Source organism: Cucurbita pepo, chromosome LG15, assembly GCF_002806865.2.
Source record: "Cucurbita pepo subsp. pepo cultivar mu-cu-16 chromosome LG15, ASM280686v2, whole genome shotgun sequence".
Lineage (NCBI taxonomy): Eukaryota > Viridiplantae > Streptophyta > Magnoliopsida > Cucurbitales > Cucurbitaceae > Cucurbita > Cucurbita pepo.
This window is the reverse complement of record NC_036652.1, coordinates 4,009,211-4,037,127: the sequence shown is the minus strand read 5'-3', so window position 1 is coordinate 4,037,127 and position 27,917 is coordinate 4,009,211. Positions and strand designations below refer to the sequence as shown.

General features: G+C 33.5%; 2 protein-coding genes across 3 annotated transcripts; one reads left to right on the top strand and one right to left on the bottom strand.

The window, feature by feature from the left end:
* Positions 1 to 11,651: 11,651 nt before the first annotated feature.
* LOC111776377 lies at positions 11,652 to 12,827 on the top strand. The gene is made up of 3 exons (XM_023655810.1): positions 11,652 to 12,102; positions 12,234 to 12,448; positions 12,504 to 12,827. Exons 1-3 carry the CDS (start codon positions 11,652 to 11,654, stop codon positions 12,825 to 12,827), a joined length of 990 nt encoding a protein of 329 aa, XP_023511578.1.
* Positions 12,828 to 16,120: 3,293 nt separating this feature from the next.
* LOC111811533 (heavy metal-associated isoprenylated plant protein 31) lies at positions 16,121 to 17,671 on the bottom strand. Of its 2 annotated transcripts, none has more exons than XM_023698426.1 (3): positions 17,563 to 17,671; positions 17,398 to 17,476; positions 16,121 to 16,637 (listed from the first exon to the last, which is right to left on the bottom strand). In XM_023698426.1, the coding sequence occupies exons 2-3, from the start codon at positions 17,474 to 17,476 to the stop codon at positions 16,276 to 16,278; spliced, it is 441 nt and encodes a 146-aa protein (XP_023554194.1). In that variant the 5' UTR covers positions 17,563 to 17,671; the 3' UTR covers positions 16,121 to 16,275. The 2 variants fall into 2 exon arrangements, with proteins under 2 accessions (XP_023554194.1, XP_023554193.1); XM_023698425.1 differs by having other exon boundaries at positions 17,559 to 17,669.
* Positions 17,672 to 27,917: the final 10,246 nt, after the last annotated feature.

Below are 27,917 nucleotides of genomic sequence, written 5' to 3'. Positions count from 1 at the left end.
ACCTATCGTTAAAATCATCATATGGGTGGCCTCTAGTCCGGACAAAATTGGATGTGTAGTACTTTCCTACACACGACCCACATATGCGAGCGTGGATCCCCAGGCAGTTCACACCCTTGGACGCAACGTATCGTCGTTACCCTTACGATTTTAAAACACGTCTATTAAGAAGATGTTTACACACCCTTGCAAAAAATGTTTGTTCCTCTCTCCAATCGATGTGAGAACTCCCACGGTTGGAATAGTTTTTTTAATGGAATATAATTTTTAGAAAACTGAAAATTCATTTCGGTTTATAGGTTGGTATTTATTTGGTCGAGTTCCTGAAAATAATTACCACCTACTCCAACCCAAACTTACTTTTAAAAATATTAAGAATATTTAACCTTTGTAACGGACGTTAGTGATGTTTTGTGAATTGTAAGTGTTTCATATTTAAACCTTATTATATTGAGATTTTAATTACTAGTGTAACAAGTTATATAATTTTTTAAATCTAAAATAATATTAAATTGATATGATTTAGACATTTTAATATTTTTATATTCAAATTTTGTAATAAGATTGTTGTCTAAATATTTATATGATGGAACAATTTTAAGTTACAATTTAAACACAAAACAACATAAGAAAGATATAGAAAAATTGACTTGAATCATTAGATTTTAAAAAGGTTGATTTCAAAACTGTAGCTATCAACTTGATTTTGCTATTAAGAATAAGTCAAAAAGTGATTCTATATGATTTTATTATCAAAATTAATTTTCATTTATATGTATGTTTTTCAATTTTTAGAAATGATTGAACTTTTGAAAAAAAATCATTTAAGTGCAATTCTCGACCCCAGCGGTAGGATCACTTCTACATTAATCATTTTCTAGGTAAAGAAAAAAAGTAGGGCCGCTCTAGTTGGTATGAGTGCTACACCATAGGCTTAATTATGAAACAACAAACTTCTACAAATACTATGATATTCTCCCTTTTGAGCATAATGTCTCGTGCATTTGCTTTTAGGTTCCGCAAAAGGCCTTATACCAATGGAGATAGAACTCCAACATAGAATGATTTCATGGTCTTTGAGTGAATATCTTGTCACCATCAAGTATGTCTTATGAAAGATAATAAATGTGTAACGTAACGTTATAAATTAAGTTAATAAAAAAAAAATTGTGTCAACTGCCAGCGGACACGAATAATTCTGGCAACTACTAGAATTTTTGTGACCCACGCTGAAACACGACTCCACGACCTCCATGGAGAGTCACACACCATCCCTGACCTCAACATGCTCCTAAAACACCTGCAAAAGAGAAAAATCGAAGAACGAGAGAGAGAGAAGTTAGCGAGGTTTTCCAGGGAGATCCAAGAACGAGACACACGACCGAAACAACCAAACCCAACGTCAAAACGTTTGACTCATGCCACAAGAAGGATCCTTGACGATCATACATCAATCTAAGGTACGTTACATGCACTTTCCATGCGTGTCATGACCAGTAACGGAGTCGAGATTTCTGATTCCCTAAATGCTTTTAAATATGTGATTGTAGGCCTTTTTAAGTTACAAGACTTCGGGAAAGGAAGAAGGGAGGTGAAATAGAGAAGTAGAGGAAGAAAAAGGATGAGAAACGGTGACGAAAACGTCGAACAGAGGAGAGAGAAAGGTCGTCAAAAAATCGCACTGCAAAAGTATATGACGGATCCAGATCTAGGCAAGACTCAACTCGTAACCCGCTCACCAACTGTTGTTCTCGCCCTAGCAACCAGCCTAGACGACTCGGCCTACACCTGCAGTGGCCCACATTTGCAACACCTGCGACGGGCGACCCAACCTACAACCGATCTAGGCCGAACAGGATAACCCGTGACCAGCCTCTGCAACCCGCTCCTGCACCCCACGCAAACCCGAGGCCTAGACCGAACCTTCGACCCAATCTACCGCAGTGCCCACATCTGTGGCAACTCAATTCGAACACCCACGACCGACCCGAGCACCCGCGCCTCAACCCAAGAGGTAAACCATGACGTGGCCCACTCCTATTGTTCCACGTGTCAACCTGTAGCAAAAGCAGTCCTTCGACTAGGTCGATTTGGATGACTCGACTCGACTCTTATGGCTCTTTCGGCTTATCCAGCTCAGGTATTCCAATTTTAGCCTGATTTCCACTCTTCCGACTCTCCCGAACCTATTTTGAGTCTTAATTAAAGTACCTGAGGTCATTTTAGTGTCGTATTTCACATATGTTATTTGGATTGTTCTTAAATTGTGAAACACTAACGAAAGGTGACGAACGGTTTACTAGGGAACAAACCATGACGACTCTTGGAGAAGCTTTCGAGGAATGGGAGCTAACGTTTATAAATTAAGAAGAATGCCAGCTAAGGCCAACATAGTAAGTGGCCTAACCATAGAATAGGCTAGAGACTTGTTTGTCGTATGACGTACGATGTACGAATTATGACGTACGATGTATGAGTTATGACGTATGATGTACGAGTTATGACGTATGATGACATATATGAGTAATATGATGATGTCTAATGATGCTTGATGACATGAATGATGATTATGATGTATTTGATGGCATTATGATGGTGATTTATGATTATTATGATTTATGTTACCTTAATAGGATGATGTTTTCCATATTAAGCCTGATGTATGTTATGAATGCCATGCTGGATCATGTCAAGAAATCTGCTGAGGACACAACCTACGAATAATGATGTTAAGATGAGTAACTAATGTGCATGTATTACTAATATAAAATAGAGATGGAATTAGGGTGGTGTCAGCAACATGTTTTAAGGACGAGAAATAGAGGGACCTCATGCATTTCTCTATGTACATAAACATTGGGATACATCCCCTTTTATGATGATGAGTGCGGACGTGCACGTTACAGATGATGATGGTGATCATGTTGAGCATGACACCTAGAGATCTGCTGACCTTTGGACGTCGCTATGGACACCTAGCTCAACGATGATGGGTCTAGGGGGAGTACGAACCGCCTGGGGATTCATACGCACACATGTGGATCATGTGTAGGGAAGTACTACATATCCAAGTTAGTCCAGACGGGAGGCCACCCCTAGAATGAGTTAATGATAGGTCCCTAGAGCATATTTGCATGTATTTTGCATTTTTGCATGGCCCCTATAGTGGGGTCACCTAATGAGTATTCTTTGAAATACTCAGGTCATGTGCTACATCATTTTTTAGGTAAAGGAAAGGTGCCCACGTACGGTTGATGGTGGCATCGCAAAGTAAAGATCATGACACGTGCATAGGATAGAACGTATTTAAATTCCTAAACCTAGGTTAGAATAGGTTGTCTTCCATTTCATATTTTTAAATAATTTCATATTTGTTTTTATTTGCATTTCAGTATTATGTGTTAAACACGTAAGATCGTTGCGGTATTTTCAAAGATGAAGTTGTTTTATTCTTTTGAAACTTTATTCTATAAACCATGTTGTTTTAAGAGTTATATTTTGCATATGAACTTAGCATGAGAAGTTAGTAGCGGCTCTAAGTAAGTAGAAATTTAGGATTGTTACAAAATGACACTATGTTATGTTATGATTTACTAAGCATAAAATGTTAATGCTACATAATGTATTTATTATTCCGAACATGTTTAGATTTAGCAAGATTTGCACTATAATTGTGAAGTTACAATTTCATAGGCTACTTAATACTAGTATATGCACGAAAAAAACTTTGACAAGGAATATTAGATATTTCAGTTAGTAGTCTTGAAACATAGTTAAACGATATATCACCATAAAGATGAAAAAGGAAGTACCCACATATACTAATGACTAAGTTGCTTCAGATGAAAAAGTATTAACAGAACATGGTAGATTGTAATGTATTATAGGTTGCTATAGATATTGAGAATAGTAGTATCGAAGGAAAATTATGTCACTACGAAATACGTAAGGATGAAATTAAAGTAGTTGGTATGAACACAAAAAAGGTTATCAATGTGAAATTTCGGACATTGTGTACTTGTATGAATTTGTAGAAGTCACGTGTCTTTAATGATATTTGAGTTTTGAAAGTAGTGAAAGATAGAAATCTCCTTATCTTAGCTCTAGTTGTAAGGTTTGAAATGTGGTAGGAGAGTGTCGGGGTGATTTGAAGTTATTAAGCTATGATTTGGATAAGGTGTTATAATCGTGTTAAAAGTTTTATAGGCACTTTTTTAGATGAATTGTGGTAAGAGATCTCCACATATGACTTAAATTTAAAAAATCATGATTAAGATTGAGCAATGATTCTAATGGATGATTGTGGGACTTCTCCACTAGAATTAAATTTCAAAGAGCAACATTAAGCTAGCATCAAGCATCAAGGGGGTGTAGTAGCTTTGGTCTAGACTAATCAAGTAAGTGGTCCTACTATCGGCTTGGTCGGAAGACTTGTCATATGTACGATGACACGTACCTAGTGTCCCTTACATGTGTCATGTATTTTGATATGATATACTATGATGATGTAATATGTTACAATGATGTGATTTGATATGATATTATGATGTGTTATGGTGATGCATTATGTTATGATGATATGATATATTATGATGTTATGATACATCATGATGATGCATTATGATATGATGACATGAGATATATGCTGATGATATGACATAATATGATGATATCTATTTTTACAATGATGTGCATGAGATGTCATATTGTATTATGATAATAGTTTTCTAATACATAACTCCGAAGTGATGTGATGAAAGATGAATGTATGAAAGCTTATGCATGCATGTTACCTAGGGTAATATGTGAAGGATGTGTGAGATTGTGTCCCATGAATGATTGAAGATGAAAAGTATAGAAACCTTATGCATATTGAATGTTCACGTACATCGAGATACTTTTCCTTTTATGATAAGTACAAACACGTACACTGTGATGATGATGATGATCATCATCATCATCATGTCTTGCATGATATACAAGGGTTTGTTGTACCTCCAGATGTCTCGCTATAGTCAATTAGCCTGACCATGCAGGCCCAGGGGGTATGTGAGCCCACCTAGTGGGCCCATACTTGCACGTGTGGATCGTGTGTAGGAAAGTACGACACATCCAATTTGTTCGGACTGGAGACCACCTCCATTATTTTAAATGATAGATGCTTCATCTTGATGACATACATTCGCAGACCCCAATAATAGAGTCGACACATGTTCGCAGACCCCAACAGTAGAGTCACTTACTCAATACTCAAGCTACTCCTTCTATTTCATGCATGATCTTCCAAAACTCAATCTCCACAAAGTCTTATTTACTATGACTTGTACACACGAATTTGTGCCTTAAAAGCAATTTGTACCTTACTTTAATAAATTAATTATTTTTAATAGTAATTTGTACCTTATTCGTTACAAGAGAACGTAAAAGTTTAGTGTAATCCTGAACAATATGTAAGACATACTGTCAAAAGAGATTATCGTATATGGGTAACGTTTGGTGTCTTATTACTAATTATATATCTTAGTTTCTAATAGTTATAAACTATTTGATCTAAATCATTTACGAGGAGATATGTGAGTGGATATGTCATATACAATGGATTTGACACGGGTCACAAATATTTAATCTCACTGTTAATTGAGAAACTTAATATTTATAAGTGATCATATGCAAGTCGATATCAATCATTAATCAATGTTATGAATTACTACCTATGAGGATATGTCATTTGATTTGCACGGGTGAGAAACACATAAATTCAACCCGATGGAATTCAATTCTTCTCAATTGAAAAAATAGATTGGTTATTCCCCAAAATGCTGATTTTGGTATTCAGACAATGGGATTCCACCTTCAAGAGAGACTTAGTCTATGATTGCATCATGCACGTATGGTTAGTTACACAATTAGTGATATTTAAAAATTAAGATGTAGTTATAGAGGCAAAATGAACTTTAGACTTAACTGTGAACCACTGTTGACTGACAGACATAACTTGTCTTATAAGGCATAAAAGTGCGACGGAACGTCCAAATTGATGAATAAAAATTAATTTGTGAACTTAATGAATAAATTAAATATATTAAATTAGAGAAATATATTAATTATATATATGATATATTAAATATTAAGGAGAATAATTATTAATGTATTATATATAATTATATATAATTAATTTTAATGAAATTCAAATATGTAAATATATATATTATTTAATTTTGATAATGAATTCAAAGGCGGTGTGGTTCATGTCTTCATGAGGAGTCGCAGTCGTCTGCCAATTGTCAACGGTAATAACTGTTTGTGTTCCAGTCGGTGGGATTTGTGTTCTTAAGGATGGTGCGATTTCAGCACTCCAGCCGTCCATGTTGCCGCCAGGCTATAAAGGAGATTAAAATATTTCCTAAATAACATTGGTTTTCCATTTTAATATAATAACGTTGTCTCTATTTTGCTGGCTACGTCCGACGAGACAAAACCGTTCGTCTTCCATCCTTTTTTTCTCTTCATTTTGTGATTACTATCTTTACAGGTGAGTTCTGAGAGTTTGTTGGAGTGTAGGACTTTAGGGGTCGTGGGTTTGTTAGAGGTGCTGGTTCACGCTGGAAAAACTACGAACTCTCTCTCTCTCTCTCTCAGTTTTTCCGCTCTTTTCTTCCTCTGTGCAGGTGTTTGAGACATTGGCTGAAGGCTGGAGGAGGGAGGGAACGTCTAGGGACGATCCGCCGAAGTCGTGGTTGTGAGATCCAAAAATTCTAGCGACATCGGTAAAAATTTAAATTTTATTTATTTAGTTACGTTTCGTTACAACAAAACAATATACAAAAGTCTCGAAATATAAAGATATACTGATGCTTCAAAACAACCCCACTATGACCACAGAGCTCTTGAACGTTACTCCACCTCGATCAACAGCTTGCAAAAACCTCAAAAAGAAAATGAGAAAAGGGGAGTATAAAAATGTACTTAGTAAGCAACCTTGTTGCAGGCTCACATTACATCCTTAACCTAGTAAGTTACCACCGACTTTTCTTTGGGCTCTAAAAAGTACTCTATAGTGGCACCAATTTATGTAGTCTCTCGTCTTCTCTTAAAGTGGATTTATTGCAAACGCAATAGAACCTTCTTATATAGTCCTTCGTCCCTTCTCAGGGTGGATTTGTTCTACACATAATAGTATATCCTCAATTAACTATTTGTGTAGCCCCTCATCCCCTCTCAATGCAGGTTACTACACACGGTAGCAATTCATCATGTTATCTGCGTATGTAGTCTCTCATCCCCTCTCAAGACAATTCTACACACAATATTGGTTTCTTATGTTCTCTACCCACGTAGTCCTACATCCCCTCTTAAGGCGGGTTTACGAACTTTAACCTGTTTCAACACACAACAACAATTCCTTATGTTCTTTACTCATGTAATCTCTCGTCCCTTCTCAAGGTAGGTTTACGAGCTTTAACTCATTTCTACACACAGTAGTAGTTTCTCATGTCGCCTATTCATGTAGTCCCTCGTCCCCTCTCAAGGTAGGTTTACAGGCTTGACCTGTTTCTACACGCAATAGGGATTCCTTAAATTGATTTTGTTCACTATGCTAGTAGTATCATGTGTTCTCATAATTTTCCTTGGGCATCGTGTAGATTACTAGGTTCTAGAGCGTCTATGTGGTTTAGGTCTCATCTCGTGTTTCTAGATCACTTGAAGTTAGCTTCTCAAGGCTAAACCAATTCTCTAGTTGCACCTATGTCTAGACCTCTAATCGTCACTCACAATCCTACGGTGTTTGATCTACTGGAAAAGTTCTAACCTAAGTCAACATGTAAATTGCTCTAGCTTTAGTACCTAATCTTATTTTGGTTCATGCATACTTTACCATAGAGATATTCTATCCATCACCTAGACCCCCAATTAGACAAGGGGGTAAAAATTACCAATTTACCCTTCGAGGTTGACTTTGTCCAATTTTCTCACTTTTTACTATTTTTTTATATTTTTCTTAAGTTCCAAGAATTTTTCTAAACATTTATCTCTTCTACCTCATCTATAAATTCAACATCTAAAACCCTCAATAAAATCCCATAAATTTGACTTTAAAATGAAAAATTAGGTATTTAATTTTTGGCCCGAGCTCCATTCCAAGATTGCTTCGTCGAATGGACTGGCCTTTTAGAGAGCAATACAATGTTGGATTAGCTCTGTCTTGTTGTGACAGGGAGAATCGATGAATAAATGTCTTGGTTGGTTGAGGGGTGACGGATCTCGTGTTACATGTTTTTTTTTTTTTTTTTTTTTTTTTTTTTTTTTTTTTTTTTTTTTTTTTTTTTTTNAAAATTTACTGTATTTTTTGTATTTTATTTTATTTGCTTTTATCTTCTCTTTTTAGTCATGGTCTAAAATTCAAAATCTTGAAAATCGACTGAAGAACTTCAATAAGCTAAAAGTTCTACCTTTAACAAGTCCAAGGTCAAAAACCTTTAAGAAGTTATGAGTGAGACACTTTCAATAAACCAATAGTCGAAGACCTCTAATACGCTACAACCTAAAGATCTTCGATAAGCTAGAATTTGATGCAATTTAGTATATATATAGTTCCGAGTTATAATTTTGGCCAACTCATGGTTTTCATTTTTTTTTATGGGATAGTGTTACTAAAGACCATAAAACCTACATAGGGTTGTTGTATGTTTATTTTGTAGATTTTAAGTTAGTCTAAGACACCGTTTTAATCTTTTTATTATTATTTTATTTTTGCATGGGACATTTCTAGTTATTTTATCTTAAGACTCTTATGAAAACGTATAAGTCTATGACATTATTTTATGAAATTGTTTTAAATGAATGTTTATGCATAAAGAAGTTACATCATACATATGGCGACTCTGTTTTAGTAGGGAATTAGTGTTGTTAGAGTTGATATCAGAGTTCTACGTTATAGATTCTGTAGACTAACTTAGGGAGTAGGGTTAATATATTTCATGGTTCCACTGCTGATGTTTCGTCTCCATTAGACATGTCTTACAAAAGATAATAAATGATGTTTTTTTATGTTATGATTTACCTTGTATGAAATGTGAATGTTAATTGATTTATTGATGATGTTTAAATTTAGCCAGGTTTGTATTGTGAATGGGGAACTATTGTTTAGTAAGATACTAAATGTTAACATATGCATGAAAATGATTTTGTTAAGGAAAGTTAGATGTTTCAGTTAGACATCTCGAACGTAGATAAAATATGCATTGTTATGACCATAGAGATGGAAAGGAATGTACCATCATATCCTGACGAGTAAGTATTTTAAAATGAAAATGACTAGGGTGTGAGGATTGTAAGCTGGTTTAAAGTTATTTAGCTATGGTAGGATAAAACGTTATGATAATGGCCACAGTTTTATAAGTATTTGTGGAGATGGCCTACAGTATGATGTTTTTGAGATGTCTTAAAGGTACGAAGCCATTTGGGTGGAGGATCCACGATGGTTAAAAAAAAAAGTTCCATGATAATCTTTCCTATACCCCTACATGAATATATTACAATAGCTTGGTATAAAAAAAATTTCTATAGAAAGTTAACGATGAGTTTTCATAGTCATGCCAAGATGTTTCAAAGGTAATACCGTAGCTAAATTTCAAGATTGTTAAAACGAAGCTTGGAGAATTAGACTTGGAGAAAAATGTAATGGATGAAACTAATTAAACTATTGGTCTAGTTGGTGGAAGAAAGCAAGTCATCTTAAAAGTAAGAAAATTGAAATTAAGGTTGAGTTAAGTATTTAAGGTTTTTTAATGTTAGTGTCCACGTGAATAGTGATTTCAATGAAGCATCCGAGCCATGAAACTAATAAATAGATTCGGTTGCTCATTAAATCTTATGAAAATACTCAATGTCATAATAAGGCTGTGTATGAAATTTGGTGATATTAGATTATGAGAAGGGGCTAAACTAAGGGAGAGGTGTAAAATGACTAAAATGCCTCTGTAATAAGGACCGGTAGTTATGACCACAGTGATCCCTAAATGGCATAAAATTTGATGAGGAGCCTTATTTCATGGATTAGAATGATTATATAAAGTTACATGACCATTCTAATATGGAGAGAATTTAAACCAAGATTTGGGGTGGTTAATGTCCAAATACCCCTATGACAAATCTAAGATGTTTTCAAGACCCTAAGAAACTCAAAATTCTATGTAAATTTATATGAGACTTATTTATAATATTACGGGTAAGTATGTAAGACCTTAAAAGAGATTAGAAAATTTTTGGGACATGAACCAAGAGGTAAAGTACGTCATTACCTCCCAAGACATTTTATAAGAAATCAAGGTAAATGAATGCCAAGTGACAAGATTCTTATGAAAGATTTATGCATGCAAAGACATGGATTAGGGCATACCTGGTAAGAATTTTTTCTTAGTTGTGTTTCAAGACTTTACCAAAAAAAAAAAAAAAATCTATTAGAACGAGAACCCAAGATATCCTAAAAACTTCCCGGTGAGCAGTGCAACATGGTCCTATGACACGAATACGTCGTAGGAAACTCATGAAACTAGATGTCGAAGTATTTCTTTACGCTTAATAATTGGACTACTAGATGACTGATCTTTGCAGTCATGTTGTTTTAATTGATATCAATAAGAAGATGAATATGAGGTTGAATTGGAATTTGAGGAGCAAATTCGGACAGGTACAAATAATAATTAGTAACTCCGGCTTAGGTCGACCAAATAAGTGGCTCTACTATCAATATGGTTGATAGAATTATCTTATGTATGATGACATATTTCCAGTAGCCTTACATGTGACATATGTTTGATATGCTTGTGATGTACTAGGATATGATACATTTCAACGATATGATGTATTGTGATGATATAGTATGGTTTGTGATATAATGTGTCCAAACATGCCAAGTAATAATAGAATATGAATGGATGTCAGTTTATGCCTTATTAATTAAAACATGCCAAGTAATAATAGAATATGAATGGATGTCATTTTATGCCTTGATTAATTATGAAATGCCATGGGATTATGTGACATCATTACATTAGGCCGTATGACCTGCAATGAAATATTAGAGACAAGGAGGTTTATGATGTACAACCCTCTGATATGAATGGAATGAAATGAAATTGAGACAAGGGTTGTGTTGCATGATTTGCTTACCATGAACATGTTGATGCATAAGTGTATGTTCACGTGCATAGGTATATTTTCCTTTATGATGAGTACGAATGCGTACATTATAAATAGGAAAATGATCATCATATTTAATATGATGCTATGACGGTTGTTATTCCTTTTGAGTGTTCAGCAATAACAATAGAGACGCTAGCCTGACCAACCGGAGACACAAGGGGTGTGCAAACCGTCTTATGGGTCCATATTGTTAGAAGAATTTGATTAGGTCAAAACATGTAGAGTATTTTCAGAAATCTAGTTTAAATATTTTTTTGTTTAGATTTGTTTACAAGATTTGTGGTTAGATTCTATTCATGGTTATTTGTAAGAATATAAAAGCGAAGTTCAATATTCAATAAGATCATCACTTCGAACTTCAATTGCTTATGTGTCTGGCTTAGTTATGTCAAAATCTAACCATTGGTACCAGAGCCGCAATTTTTGAGTGATCAAATAAAGAGAGTATGAGTGAAGACAAAGTTTTAACGAGGATCCCTCACTTCGATGGTCACTATGATCATTGGAGCGAGTTGATGGAAAATTTGCTCAGAGCAAAAAGGCTATGGAGTGTGGTGGAGATTGGTTTCTCAGAAAAAGAAGGAACAAAATTTGCTCAGAGCAAAAAGGCTATGGATTGTGATGGAGATTGGTTTCTCAGAACCAGAGAAGGAACAATGTTGACTGAGGCACAAAAGGGCCACCTTGATGATGCTAGACTCAAAGATCACCAAGTAAAGCATTACCTCTTCCATGCAATTGATCGTACTGTCCTTGAACAAATCTTGGATCGTTGCACAGCCAAGATTGTGTGGGACTCAATGAAGCGAAAATTTGGTGGAAACCAAGAAGTGAAGAAATCTCTTCTTAATGCACTAAGGAGAGAATTTGAGATCCTAGAGATGAAGAATGATGAAAGTATCATAGATTATTTTGCAAGAATGATGATAACTTCCAACAAGATAAAAGCAATGGAGAAGATATGCCAGACAAGAAAATTGTAGAAAAAATTCTGCGTACCCTGACTGAAAAATTTACTTATGTTCTAGTATCCATTGAGAAATCCAAATATACTGATAATATGTCCATTGATGAATTACAAAGTTCATTGGTGGTGCATGAACAAAAATTTCGAAGATCCAATATTAATGGAGAGGAGCAAGTTATAGAAGTCGAAGGACGTACAGAAATAAGTAATGGAGGAAGAGGAACTTACAGGGGCAGAGAACACGGAAGAGGAAGATCAACTTTCAACAAAGCAACTGTTAAATGTTATAGGTGTCATGAGTTAAGGTCTTTTTCAATATGATTGTCCAAAGATGAATAAGGAATTGAATTATGCAGAGCTGGAAGAAGAGGATGAAATGTTGTTAATGGCTCATCTGGAAAGACATGAAGCAAAAAAGAGTGATGCTTGGTTCTTAGATTCTGGTTGCTCAAACCATATGTGTGCAAGTGAAGGTATGTTTTCAAGCTTAGACAAGACATTTTCCCACATTGTCAAACTTGGAAATAATACAAGTATGAAAGCTATGCGAAAGGGTGCAGATTCCGATGAAGGCTATGAGAAAAAGGGAAGTGAGGAGATGGTGTACAAACTCCAAAAGGCTCTCTATGGATTAAAACAAGCACCTAGAACCTGATTTAGTAGAATAGAATCCTACTTCATCAAGGAAGGATTCCAGTGAGCAAACACTTTTCATCGAGAGGAATGGAGGTAAAATTCTTATTGTAAGCATTTATGTTGATGACTGACTTAGGTCAGATGAGATTTTTTCTTGGAATAGGAGTAATACAAAGATTAGATGATATTTTTATATGTCAAAGAAAGTATGTTGCTGAAGTTTTAAATCGATTTGGCATAGAGAATTACAATTCTATTTGTAATCCCATTGTTCTATGACAGAAAATTGGCAAAGTTAAAAATGGTGCAAAATAGATGTAACTTTGTATAAACAAATAGTGGGAAGTCTGATGTATCTCATAGCTACTCGTCTTGATCTCATGTTTGTTGTAAGTTTGATTAGTCGTTTTATGCATGTCCAGCACAACAACATTTTGCAGCAACTGAAAGGGTTTTAAGGTACTTGAAAGGTACGGTAGATTATGATGTATTTTATAGAAAGGGAGGAGTTAGTGATTTAAATGGATTTACTAATAGTGACTATGCCGGAGACATGGAAGATAGCAAGAGTACTTCAGACTATGTGTTTATGACGAGTGGAGGAGCAGTAGCTTAGTTTTCTCGTAAGCAGCCTATAGTCACCTTATCAACCACAAAAGTTGAGTTTGTTGCTGCTAGTGCCTGTGCATGTCAAGCTGTTTGGATGAGGAGGATACTCAAAGAGATTGGTCACTCTCAAATAGAAGGAACAAAGCTAATGTGTGATAATACTTCAACGATTAAGCTGTTCAAAAATCCAGTTCTATGTGGATGTTTCGAACACATAAGAGTAAGATTTCACTTTTCTAGAGATCTTACAAAAGAAGGAACTGTTAATTTATTATTTTGTGGTACCCGAAATCAGGCTTGCTGATTTGTTAACAAAGCCTCTAAATTTAAAAGCATTCCGGAGGTTGGGTGAAGAACTTGGTGGGCAGAGTTTTTGGACTTGAACTAATTTTTGATAAGGAAGAATATTTGATCATGTCAAAACAGTTAGAGTATTTTTTTAGAGATATAGTTTAAATATTTTTAAGATTTGTTTACAAGATTTGCTATAAAACCAAGTTCAGTATTCAATAAGATCCATCACTTCGAATTTCTCGCTTACTTATGTCAAAACCTAACACATATTTGTACATGTGGGCTGAGTGTATAGCATTAAATACATATCTAATGACTTGGGACGGAAAAGCTGCTTAAGAGAATATAATTTTAAATGATAGGTCTCATTCATGTTGCATGTGTTTGCATCTCAAACCCCAATAGTAGGGTCACTTCGAGTATTTCTTAAAATACTCAAGTCTCGTGCTACTCTTATATTTCAAGTAAATAGTCACTTAATGAATATTTCTTAAAATACTCAAGTCTCGTGCTACTCTTATATTTCAAGTAAAGGCAAGGCATCCTTGTACGGTTGATGGCATCGTTACATCAAAGACCAAAACATGTAGGGTAGTTGCATTTTATTTTTGTAGATTCTAGGTTAGTATAGGGCATTGTTTTAATTTTTTTTATTTATTTTATTTTATCGGATAGTTGAATGTTATTTTTGTTAGTCTAGAGCGTAGTTTTAATTCTTTTTATTGATTTTATTTTATTTTATTTTAAGACTTTGATGCAAACATATAAGTCTATGACATCGTCTTATGAAATTGATGAAATTTTAACCAAATGTGAATTTGGAAATTGACCTATCAAAATAGCCTCGAAACCATAACATTACTTATTGTGGACTTGAATGTGTTCAACACCCGACAAACAATGTATTCGCACGAGGTTTATGGAAAAACTCTTTTCTTTAAACAACGTTTACTTTAGATTTAAAATTTCGAAGGAAATTCTGTTTTCGACAGTAGAAATGTGGGATGGAGGGAGGTAAAAAAAGTTCAAAAGTACCCTCCAAGTTATTGTACATGGAAGCGGTTAACCGCATGTTTAAAAATACTCATAAATTTTAAAAAGTAACTATTTAATTTTTTAAAAGAAATTTCATATGGTTAGTATATGCACCACAAATCATATTCCTCTTTGATTTTCTCGTCTGATTAAATTTTTAAAAATTTAGGAATATGAAACAAAGACCTTACGGGTATTATTGAAACTTTTATAAGTTTCAAAAACATTTTTTTAAAACAAATTATAAAATTTATTTTAAGGCAGAAGTCCATAGTATTGAGTTTTTACTTTTGGGCTTTCCATTTTTAAATAGCATTTATTAAAAAAAGGTTTTCACACCCTTACATAGTGTTTTGTTCCTCTCTCCAACAGATGTGAGATCTCACAGTCCACTCCAATCTCACAATCCACCTCCTTTAAGGTCCAACGTTCTCACTCACACTTGTTCTATTTTCCTATCGAGTGGAAGCCCAAAATAAAAACCTAAATAAGACAATATTTGAAAGCGGTGAACTTCATTTATGGAAAGAAGGAATGAAAGGTAGGGGTGTACATGATCTGAGTCGGATTGGGTTGAGGGACTTTTCTTGAACTAACCCAAAAGTTCAGGTTGGCTGGATTGGTAACCAACCCAACCCAACCCGAAAATATTTGGGTTGGGTTCAAGTTGTTCCAAACTGAGAAGAGACAAGAAGTGGAGAAAAAACTATGGCCGACCGAAGAAGTCCGACAAAAAACACAAAGCGAAGAAGTCCGACAAGAAACACAGAACATAAAAGTCTGACAGAAATGGAACGGAAAGTCAAGTGGAGAGACAGTCAGTACGACGTTGACGAAGTCGAGTAGAGAAGAGAGTCTGACGGAGAAATAAAGAGGTAACCAGGAAGCTAGATCAACGTATGAGATGAGAACGTCAACCGAATTGCATGTGTGCCACGTGGCAAAGTCAGACAAGATGGGCGGGTGCATTGACTTGGACCTTTGGTATGATTTTCGAATTGAGTTGGATTGTCCCAATAATTTAAAATTTGAACCCGAACCCAACTCGAATCGGATTCCAAAAAATGAACCCGTCCATTTTCAATGTACAACAGTAATAAAAAATGGATGTACACCCCTCTCATAAAAGGGTGGAAGAAAATATAATGAAAAGGCCATCTCTGAGGTACACAGAGGATGCACCACAGAGTATTGGGCACAATATTGAAAAGGCTGTAAAAAATAAACGGTGATCGATAGCTTTTCCCAACTTTAAACCCTTTATTATTATTATATCGTGAAGATTCCTCTGCCTCATTGCTTAGTGTTGTTGGAGTTTACCCCTCAAAAAGCTGCATTTTCCAAACCTTCATTTACCCATTAATTAAAGCTAGCTTCATTCAAAAATCATAAAATTAATTTAACTCTAGATTAGCGTTAGGGACCATACCATAATCATGTTAAGTAGTACCATACATTCAACTCTGACCCGACTATAAAAAAGCCATTAAAAAATGAGTGTGAAAAAGCAAAGTAGAATTGAGATGATATCACATGATGGAACAAGCATGGGGATTGTCGTCACTGAAAAGGGAGGCAATGGCGTGGTCGGAGGAGACAGCGCGGGAGTAAAGTGAAGGGGTCTGGAAGAAAGTGTGAAGGGAAGTGGGCGATGCATGATGATTAGTGGCAGTAGGGTTGGTGGTAGCGCTGTAAGCGTCGTAGTAATGTGTGGCTATGTATGAAGGGTACTTGTAAAATGAGGCGTAGTGTGAAGAGTATCCTGGGAATGGCCATGCCTCTGCTGCTTTTCCTGCTCTCTTTATTGCCTTCACCACTTTTCTCTCTTCCAATCCGTACCCTCTTACTGTTATTTTCTGCATCTCTATTTCCACTTCCACTTCTTCCACTCCTACATTCATCCAAATTCATACCAATTTTTTATTACAACCGTTAACATACCTACTACATATTGTCTCCTTTGGACTTCTCCTTAAGATTGTTAAAACACGTCTACTACCAAAAAGTTTTCACATCCTTATCTCATAGGTTTTTAAAATGTATCTAATTGGGAAAGGTTTTTACACCGTTAAAAGGGTGTTTTGTTCTCCTCTCCAATTTACGTGGTATCTCACGGTACCCAACCAAAATAGAGTCGTTCGGTTCCCTATACCCTTATAAAGGGTGTTTCATTCTCCTTCGCAATCAATCCGAGATTTCACCATGCCCGATCAAAATAGGGCCACTTGGTTCGACACTTTGTTTCAGGCTCCTTTTTTGGATACTATTATTTAAAAATTTGAAAATTAAAAATAAATTTTGTAAATTATGGGTATGAATTCAAATGTTTTTTTTTCTTTTAAGTTCTTTCAAATTTCTCACTTCAATTGGATAAAGGAACATTTTTAATTGAAACCAGCTTAGAAACATTTCTTACCAAATTAGAAAGGGTTATAAAATCAGACAGTGAAATTCCACGTCAATTGAAAAGGAGAACGAAATACTCTTATAAGGGTGTGAAAACTTCTCTCTAGTAGACCCGCTATAAAAATTTTGAGGGTAAACCCGTAAGAAAAGTTAAAAAAGGACAATATCTGCTAGCGGTGGACTTGATCGTTACAGAAATACTTCTCAAAGTTGATAACTAAACGAAAATGATATAATAATGGTACCTTTGAGTTTGAAGAGTGCTTTCCTCAATTTTGAAGCGCAACCTTCGCAGTCGAGATTTGGAACTCTAACCTCGATCATCTGAAACGCACCAAAATGCATGAGATAATAGAGATATTATAGTGAGTTGTTGTTTGAGAGAGAGAGAGAGAGAGAGACTTACAGACATTGTTGTGGAAGAGTTGCTAATTAGAAGAGTTGGTTGCATGCATAAAGCTAAGGGAAAGAGAAGGAACAGAGTGTGGGAGAAAGAGGGAGACAATGTGTAGAGTTTATAGATAGTGTGTGTGTGAGCTAACTGTTATCCTCTCATCATCACTACCAAACATGTTTCCTTTTGGTCTCTTTTTTATGTTTTTTTCTCCCTCCCTTTTCATCCATGTGATTTGCTTTCAAAATGCTCTGTAATGGGGTCCGATTACAACATCTTTAGATCCTACGTAATAATGTGTTAGATGAACACGACTCTCCACAATGATATCATATTTTCCACTTTAAACATAAGCTCCCATGGCAAAAGGCATCAAACCAATGGAGAAAATATTCTTTATTTATAAAACCATGATCATTCTCTGAATTAGCTTAGGTGTGGGACTTTCATCATCCAACCTAATGAACTTAATCTTGTTGGATGAAAGTCCCTCGTCAGCTAATTTAAGGAATGGTCATGAGTTTATAATCAAGTAACTTTATCTTCACTGGTATGAGACCTTTTGGGAAAGCCGAAAGGGAAGCCATGAGAGCTTATGTTCAAAGTAGACAATATCATACCATGGTAGAGAGTCGTGTGATAGAACTAAAAAAAAAAAAAAAACTAGAAGAGAAGAGAGGAGCGTTGGATTTTGAAAAGGAATGGTGGGCACGCGTGGGATAGGCGCTGTCCACTAAGGCGGTGCGGTGGAAACATATCCCACGCTTTTCGTGGATATTAGGAATAATTTCCCTCACAAACCCCCACCACATTATACACACCCATCATAATCAACTTCAAAACCACACACCTAATTAAATTTAAATACATATTTTAAATATGTTTACCTAAAATGTTGTTCAAATTTGAATAAAATAATATTTTTTTAATTAAAAAATACAAATATGTTTCAAAAGTTTTTAAGTAAAATAAACTTTGAAGAAGAATGATATTAAAATTAAAAAAGAAAAGGAAAAAAAATAAAAAAAAAAGTGTAGTTTAGGGTGTGATAATGATGGGTGGTCCATTAGCCTCCGAGTTTTAGGGTGCAGAATGGGCATTTTTAAATCACGAAAACCCTAATTCCATCAATTTTTAATCTCACTTATTAATTACCTTTAATCAATTTTAGGAGTGGAGTTTGATTTAGGTGACTATATCATATATTTATTATGAATATATATAATATATAATAGTGAATCCCACAAACGCTCTTTGTTAACCCACATATTTTTATTTTTATTTGTTAAGAATCATACTCTGATATCATGTTAAGAATGAGAAACAGAGGTAGAATTAGAAATATATGTAAGATCGAAAATCTCAATGAGTTCTAAAGTCTAATTTTCATTAATATTCACAACGTTTAAATAGAATACAAACTAAATCTAAAAATATTTTACGAATATATACAGATATAAAATATATTCCAATATTATTATTATTTTGTGATAGGTGTTAATTTGCTTCTTGAAAAAGTTTCTAGCTCCGAAAATTTTCAATTTTGAGTATCTAATTCAATATAAAAAAAAAAAAAATTGAGATTGAATATAGTATAAAATTCAAAATTCAAAAGTTGTCGAAATTAAAATCAATAATATCAACCTGAAAAATTTAGTAACTTATGCTATGTTGTGAAATTATGTTATAATATGAATGTTATATGATGCTTGAACCTCTATATGTTATGCTACATATACTTATGTTAGCATGTTCACACTATGTCTATGAGATATTGATATATATGCATATCAATATGTATGCATATGTCATAGGAACATTATGTTAATCATGAAAAATATGTATGCATATGTCATAGGAACATTATGTCATGAAAAAAATGGAGGTACGTTTTGCATCATAAGTATAGGAACATTACTATGCATGGATGTGAACACTACTAGATGTATAGAATGGAGGTATGTCTTATAGGAACATTACTATGTATGGATGTGAAACGTGATTCGATGTATAGATGATTCAGAACATGTTTAGAATTAGTAAGATTTGTATTGTGATCGCGGAGATATAATTTTATGAAAAGAGATTAGTAAGCTATTTAACACTTGTATAAGCATGAAAATAATTTCTGCTGAGGAATGATAGGTGTTTGAACCCGATGTCTCGAAATATAGAAAAATGTTGTAGTGATCTATGAACATAGAGATGAAAAAAGGTGTACATATACTAATAAATGGTTTTAAATGAAAATGATCAAAGAGGCTGGATAGATAGTAATGTCCTATAGACTACTATAGATATTGAGAATGGTTGTAATGCCCCTAATTAGTGACGTCATTACCTGCATGCCTTAAATACATATGCCGAAATTCATAATAAATAAACTACCTATTAACTACTAAATATAAAATCATGCAAACCACTCTCCTATCTTGATTTTCATGACCTTTCTAGCGTTCACCGTCATTCGTGCATGAGAGCTTTACCTTTACCTAAAAATATAATGGTAGCACGTTGCTTGAGTATTTTAAGAAATACTTAATAAGTCACCTACTGTTGGGGATAGTAATGCAATCACACACATAACATGAAATAACGTAGCATCATACGTCAATGTAAAAGGCGATTTCCGACAAGGTTTGAATTAATTTTTTTTCCAAACCATTACTATATAAATCCAACTACTCATCAATTACATATAACGAGAGGAACAATTACAAGAAGCAATGGAAAGAAGATTCAAGAAAATCAAATTATTTTTGTCTTTTGTAGTTGAACTATCATTTAAGACTATTTATGTCATGCCTTATTTTTTAATTTAATAGCTATTATTTCGTAGGTGGTAGTTGGTAGTTAAATTAACCTCATGTTTAGATTATCTTTTTGACATATTTAAATGCATGTAATATTCAAGTTTGAAATAATGGTTGAATACAAAAACTGTGTTCTCTTGAAACCCTTTAGTTGATGTTTCTTCTTCAAACCTTGCTTTAGGTTTAAACTAAAATCGATTCATTGGATTAGTCTTAATCAAGCTAATTCTGGGGTGAGTCATCTTTGAATCTAAGAATGACCGTCATAGATTCCAATAACTAGCTTTTGGTTGGAATCATATGTCAATACAAAGAGCGATTTCTAGTAAGGTTTGAATTAAAAAAATTCCAAAGTGTTACAGTGGTAGTGTCAAAGGAAAATTTTGTCACTACGAAGTACATCAGTATAAAATCGAAGTGTTAGTACGAGAACAATAAAAAAAAATTAAAAAAAAAAGTGTTATTTGGAATTACAAAATGGAAAACTTTTGTGAGGACTAAATCAAATTATTCCCAACCCAACTAGATGACATACATATGACAACCATCCTATACTCCTACACTATTATGTTTTATTAGTATAGTATGATTTGTTTTCTTTGCTTGGAATATCAAGACTGCTCTATACTAGTATGACCGACTTCAAGTAAGTTAGTGATGGACTCTTTAGGTATATCGTTCTGAGGATCTTACCTTCGTTAAGGTTTCATGTTGCTTACTCAAAATTTGTAATGACCATAAATTTCTACGTACTCAGAGTCACTATTAACGGCTCATGTTCCTAATATGCGAAATATAACTCTTAAAGAAAACATCATAGCATAAATGTTGAAAACATTATAAACAACTTCATCTCTGGAAAGCATCACTATGGTCTTACGTTTTTCATACGAAATACTAAGTATTTAAGATTTTCTAACATTAGTATCAACACGAGAGGTTGATTTTAGTAAAGAGTCCGAGCCATGAACTTGCTTCGAATTCTCAAGACCATAGAAATGAATTAGTAGAGTTATTGCAGACCGAGCAACAAACACATGAGTTACTAAGTCCACACCTTAACATTTTCTAGCGAGCATATTAGCTATGATTGTTACGAGGGAAGAATCGGTCCATACAACAATATATTGGATATCAAGAAGTTATTAAGGTAGTATGAATAACACATATTCTTATAGAACCAAAAGTTCCCTCAAGTATACTTTAAGAAGGACAATGTTACAAAATTTTTCTCCAAGTTTGACATGGTCATTCGGAGTTTCTCTAATATCTTTTGACTCATTAATACCCTACCACTAGAGTTTTTCATGAACCAAATCTTTGAAGAGGTTCCTAGACTAGTGTGTAGTAGTGTGTGTATCCTACTCATATTAGGCTAAAAGGAATAACAAAATAAATCCTAAGTTAGTTTGACGGTCAGAAGTGAGCTTTATAAGTTAGTTTGACGATCAGTCTTATACAGTGAGCTTTATACCAAACTCTCAGAGTAGTGAGATTTGGATGAACAAAAAGGTTTCCTTATACATGAATATGGTCTAATGAACTATTCTAAGAAGAAATAGTTCATAGTTTCCTTGATTTAGCGAGATGATGTAGAAGTTTGTCGTTTGACTCAGTATGAATAGTTTGAGTACTATGATAAAATGAGGAGGTTAGTGCTCTACCCGTGTTTTAAGATAATATAAGAAAGGTAGAATAATATCTAAAAACATGAGAATATTAGCATGGCTCGTAATAAGTTTAGGGAGTAGATCTTGTGGTGGTTAAGTATTTGAGAATGACAAATACTTGATAGATGATGATAAACCAAGCAACAATGTTGTTGAAACCTTTAAGCATTCCAGAAATCCAAATGATTCATACAAGTATAACTTAGAAAAAGTGTAGAGTGGCAAATTATTTCATTGCTGATGTTCAAGTGCTCTATTCTCGAGCTTTCGGTATTCGAATTGTTCCAAATTTTCTTTGGTAAATCCATTTTTAGTCTATTTTAGAAACAAAAAATAATTTGAGGAATACCCATCATGAAGGGATTTAATTTAAAGAAAAACAAAGGGTAGCGTGGTGGTCGATTCAATTGAACCATATGCGTCATTACCAGAGGAAAAAGACGAACAACTCATGAACTCGACTTCCACACCTTGATACAATGAATTTTGGTCATCTACTTCTTCATGAAACTTGAGGTTAAGGAAGAGGTAGAGACAAAATTCTTACCTTTTCGTAGACGGTAGCATGATTTATAGGCCTAAAAAATTTGTCGAAAAATTGTTTCTTTGTCGGAGTATGTAACAACCCAGAGGCCTACCGCTAGCAGATATTGTCCTCTTTGAACTTTCTCTTTCGGGCTTCCCCTCAAAGCTTTAAAACGCGTTTACTAGGGAAAGATTTCTACACCCGTGCAAAGGGTGTTTTGTTCTCCTCTCCAACCAATGTGAGACATCACATAGTCAAATTCAGAAGTTTTCTATTTGGTTGGAGTGATTCAAACCTTATCAAGCCCTCATCATTCATGAAATCTCTTCCTCTTCTTCCTCTTCCTCTTAATAATTTATTTTGGAAGGACGAATTTACGTGAATCTTCTCAATTTCTCGAACTAAGTTCTTTGCTTACCCTCGATCCAAACCTATTTAGCTTTCATGGTCATCATCGAAATTTATCCTTGACATCCTAGAAAATAAATGGAACTAGTTCGGAGGGATGAAATTTCTTGTGGACTTGAATTGGATTTTAAATCATTCTTATCGCCACAACCATAGCTGGTGGACAAATAAGTTTGGGCCACTTTAACCTCTCGAACCGTAATAACCAAAAAAAAAGTTAGAAGAAAAAAGAAAATAAAAGAAAGGAAAGGAATTGTCTCACTTCATCGTAGTTGAGAAGTGGAGGGTTTGACCTCCACCATAAAAAGGACGCCTCTTACCTTATTTCATCGTCCCTTAAAGTTGATCCAAGTATGACTCTTAGTTTCCATTAAAAGCTCCATTTTATTTAAGAAAAAAAAACTAAAATTAATTAGTGTAAATTAATAAAAATATCTCTTAAAACTAGTTTTCGATGAAAACCGGTTAATATTTTTTTCCAATGCTTCAACTTTTAAAAGTATTTCAAAAACACATTTTAATATTTAAAAAATATGATTGAGTTTTCAAAAATTTCATTAATATCCTCAAAACATTTAAATAGTTTTTAAAAGAATAAAAAATACTCTTACTGATAATATATTGGACAGAACCGTTGGTAATCGAGGTTGAAGGATATTAATGAAATTTCTAAAAGTTTAGACCTTTTTTAAATAAAATTATAAAATTTAAGATTTTATTAAATTAATTTAGTCAATTAAATATAAAAATGCTTTTTATAACCAAAAAAAATAAATAAATATTGGTAATATTTTGAGTATTAATTATGAAGTTGACCAAAGATATAAAAAGTGGAAACAATTAATTGAATCACTATAATAAGTAATTATTATGTTTGTTGTGTTCTCCACCACGCCAACAACTCAATTGCTTCCCCACTTTCCTCTTATATACCAAATATAAATTATTTTTAATTTCAAATTCCTAAGTTTATATTCAAGTTTTAGAATTTAAATAAACATAAAATTTAATTTTTATTCCTAAAAAAATTGAAAATTAAATCGTTAGATTTTATATTTAATAACATAATTAATAAACTTAATTTATGATTAGATTATAAATAAATTATTTATCAGAGAATTTATGATATTGGTAATAGATAATGATTATATCTATAGATACCGTCCTATAATATATAAGAGTGATACAGTTAATTTACAGAGTTTATACAACTTATAATTCTATGAATTAGAGTTTATATCTAATATATTAAATATTAATTTAGACACTCTAAATTAAATATATTTTCCTTTCAACTAAATTGATCATTTTAATGTTTCTCAAGTTAGTAAGAAAATTTTATGATCGATTTTTCACGAGTTGTTCATAATTACAACTAGATCAAAAGTTTGTTTTACTCATGTAATAAAAAAAAATTGTTTATGATAAAACCATAAACTAAGTTCTTTTCGAGCTAGTGAGAGGGTGGAGTCATTGTTCAAGTCCCGAGATCAACATTTAAGCGAACTATTGATCTACTTACCTTATATGGGAAGAAGTGAATTTCATCGGGCTAAATTATGTTCTAACTTTTTATTTGGTAAGTCTCCAAAATGGTAGGTATATTGAATCAACTACAAAAGTTATTTTTCACCTATGTAAATAAAAATAATAAACTACACAAGCATGAGATCATATCTCACGCATGATTAAAATCAAGTCGCATATGATCGTCAATATTCTTAATTAACGAATTTATAAAGAGAGATATATCATGACTTAGTTTTATATTAACTTAGTATATATGATACTCTCACTCACATGTCTCTACGTGAACGATTTACATCTAATTATTTGTAATAATTACAAGGTAGATCGTATCGACAGTGTTATTAGGATAAGACAACCAACCTTACCCATATATGGTAGATATTTAAGTTATTATTTGAACATAATCCTTTCATAAATATCTCGAATCGTATATTAGATATATTAATAAAAATATATATTTGAAATTGAAGTGAAATAAAAATGGATTTAATATATATTGGATTGTTTATGATATTTAAATATGATTTAAATTAAAAAAAATATATTAAATTATATTATTTCAAATTTAGAAAAGGTGAATTCTCTGAAAAGCCCTCCTCTTCAATCCTTGGTGACTTTCTAAAACTGTATGACTAAGAAATTCCAGTGAGGACAAGGAACCCAAATAAGGAAATATTTTCAATGCCATACTAAATTTTCAAATTTTTTACAAAATTATAATAAAAAAAAGATTAATAAAGGCAAAACACTTTTTTTTTCTTTAATTTTAATTTAAAGTAAACTTCTCAAATTTTTAGATGCTCAAAAAGTATAAAAAAAAAATGTACAAAAAGAAAAAAATATAAATAAATTTTTGGAAAAAAATTATATTTTTTTAATAAAATATTGAATTTTAAAATAATTACAAAAATGCCCTTGTGTTAGAACTCCCACCTTACAAAATCACCTGTATCTTGAAATTCAACTTCTAGATTTGGTGACTCTTTAGATCGAATGGTAGATTAAGGTCAGAAATTACGACTCTCTGCAATAGTATGATATTGTCTACTTTGAGCATAAGCCCACATGTCTTTGCTTTGGGCTTCCCCAAAAGACCTCATATCAATACAAATAGTATTTTTTTTATTATAAATTCATGATCATTACTAGCCGATGTAGGACTTTCATCATCCAACAGGTAGCACTCTAGATATAGTAGATTTTTTTTGACGGACTATCTCAGAATTAGATGTTTGAAGGTAGGTGCAAGGTTCATCTATAAATAAGGAAGGTAGGGTAATTGTTTGGAGCAAGAAATAACCTTAAAGCAACTCATAATCAACAGATTTCACGATTCAGTTTTTTAGTCTTTGGATTTCTTCTAAATTTGAAGCGTATGGTACACCATTTTATGTCAATCCCAACTCCTAGACCTTCTAAATGAGTTTTCCAACAAGTTTCATAAAAGATTCGTGTGACGACCCTAAATTTTATACTTAACCTAAAGTCGTTAATGTATACATATCATGAACATTTAATACGAAAATATTTCATTAAAAACTTTATAATAAAAACATGATCTTGGTCTTTGCATGTCTCTTCTAAAGCCTATTAATAAAATAATGCAAATTGAAATAATAAAAATAACAAGGTAAAAATGCCTTATACGTGCTATTAAATGAAAATGCAATCTAACCTATACTAACATATAGTCTACTAATACAAATTGCAAAACTATCCTAAGCATGTGTCACGGTCTGCTAGATTGCAATGTCACCATCAGTCGTACAGGGAAGCCTTACCTTTACCTGAAAAATAAGAGTAGCAAATGGCTCAAGTATTGTAAGAAATACTAAGTAAGCTACCCTAAATACAAACACATAAAATTCATGAGTGGGACCTATCATAATAGTCTATTTTTCTATGGTAGATATCCTAAACGAGCAATTGGATATGTACTTAATTTCCTACACACGGTCCATATGTGTGACTGTGGACCCACCAGTCAGTTCACACACCTCCTGGGTCCCTTTCTGATCGGGCAAGCATTCTCTGGTAGCTATTGATGTCAGACACCCATTAAGAATAGCGACTGTCATGACAGCGTTATGGTAAACATAATGATCGTTTCCATGCCTCGTAGCGTACGTGTCTATACTATTGTGAAAGGAGAAGGAGTATCTCCTAATGCATGAGGTCCTAACATTTTTCCATTTTCAATATCATATATTTCAACCCCGCTAGCATCTTCCTTCATATCATTTTATCATATCTTTCATGCTTGATCGGGGTTGTATTTCATGACAATTCGTCATTTTGCATGTCAATCATATCGTATATCATTCATGTTGCACATATGTCATATCATAGCATTTTCATGCCTTCAGACATAACAATTCACATCATGCACATATCATACGATATCATATATCATAACAGTCACATAACATAACCCGAGCATGCCTTCAACATATCATATCATAAACATATCAGTTCATCGAATACAACATAATATTCACGTATTATATCATATACATATCATTTCATAACAGTTAGCATATATAGGCATACGATACGTGCGAAGCCACAACATGTGTCATCATATAGTACATTGTTATAACAAAACCGACAATAGGACCACTTACTTAGTTGGCCTAGGACGAAGCTACTACGAACCCTTTGTCTGATACTAGCTTTTAAGACTGCTCTCAGAAATATAATTCTACTTAAGGAGTCCCACAATCATCGATTAGAATTTTAATGTAGAAATTAACTCACCTAATTATGCATAAAAAAATAATTTAGATTTACTCCTAATAATTTAAACTACTAAGTCTAATTTTGCATAAAATAACTTAAACATATTCCTAATAATTTAATCTAGCTAAGTCTAATTATACATAAAAACTTACCCTAATAATTTAAACTAGGTAAGCCTAATTATGCACAAATAATTTAAACACTTAATTATACCTTCAAAACATCTAAACTAGCTGAGCCTAATATAATTTAAACTAACTAAGCCTAATTATGCATAAATAATTTAAACTTGATTCCAAAAATTTAAATAGCTAAAAGGTTCTGATACTTACTTTAAACACTTTCGAGGAGTTGAAACTAAAAGGGAATGATCCGAGCATATCAGACCCAAGTTGGATCAGCCAAAATATTCGCCTAGAGCCATGAGAAAAATGTATTCTCCAATTAACTTCGAACCATTCACGTGGGGATGATGAAATGAAGTAAGAGGCCTCCCTTTTATGGTAGAGTGAAACCCCCCACTTCTCAACTTAAGCTACGTGGGACAATCCCTTTCTTTTCTTTTCTTTTTTTTCTTCTAATTTTTTTGGTTATTACAATTCAAGATTTTAAAGTGGCCCAAACTTATTTGTCTAAACGTTTGATACTTGGAGCAACTTTGAGGGACGGAAGTCAAACGTACTTA

Coding starts and splice junctions, on each gene's coding strand:
- LOC111776377 (XM_023655810.1), top strand. CDS start 11,652: ATGAGTGAAGACAAAGTTTTAACGAGGATCCCTCACTTCGATGGTCAC. Junction 12,103..12,233: donor AGAGATGAAGAATGATGAAA/GTATCATAGATT, acceptor CTTATGTTCTAG/TATCCATTGAGAAATCCAAA. Junction 12,449..12,503: donor CAACTTTCAACAAAGCAACT/GTTAAATGTTAT, acceptor GATTGTCCAAAG/ATGAATAAGGAATTGAATTA.
- LOC111811533 (XM_023698425.1), bottom strand. CDS start 17,603: ATGCAACCAACTCTTCTAATTAGCAACTCTTCCACAACAATGTCT. Junction 17,477..17,558: donor ACTCTTCCACAACAATGTCT/GTAAGTCTCTCT, acceptor GGTGCGTTTCAG/ATGATCGAGGTTAGAGTTCC. Junction 16,638..17,397: donor AGCACTCTTCAAACTCAAAG/GTACCATTATTA, acceptor GGATGAATGTAG/GAGTGGAAGAAGTGGAAGTG.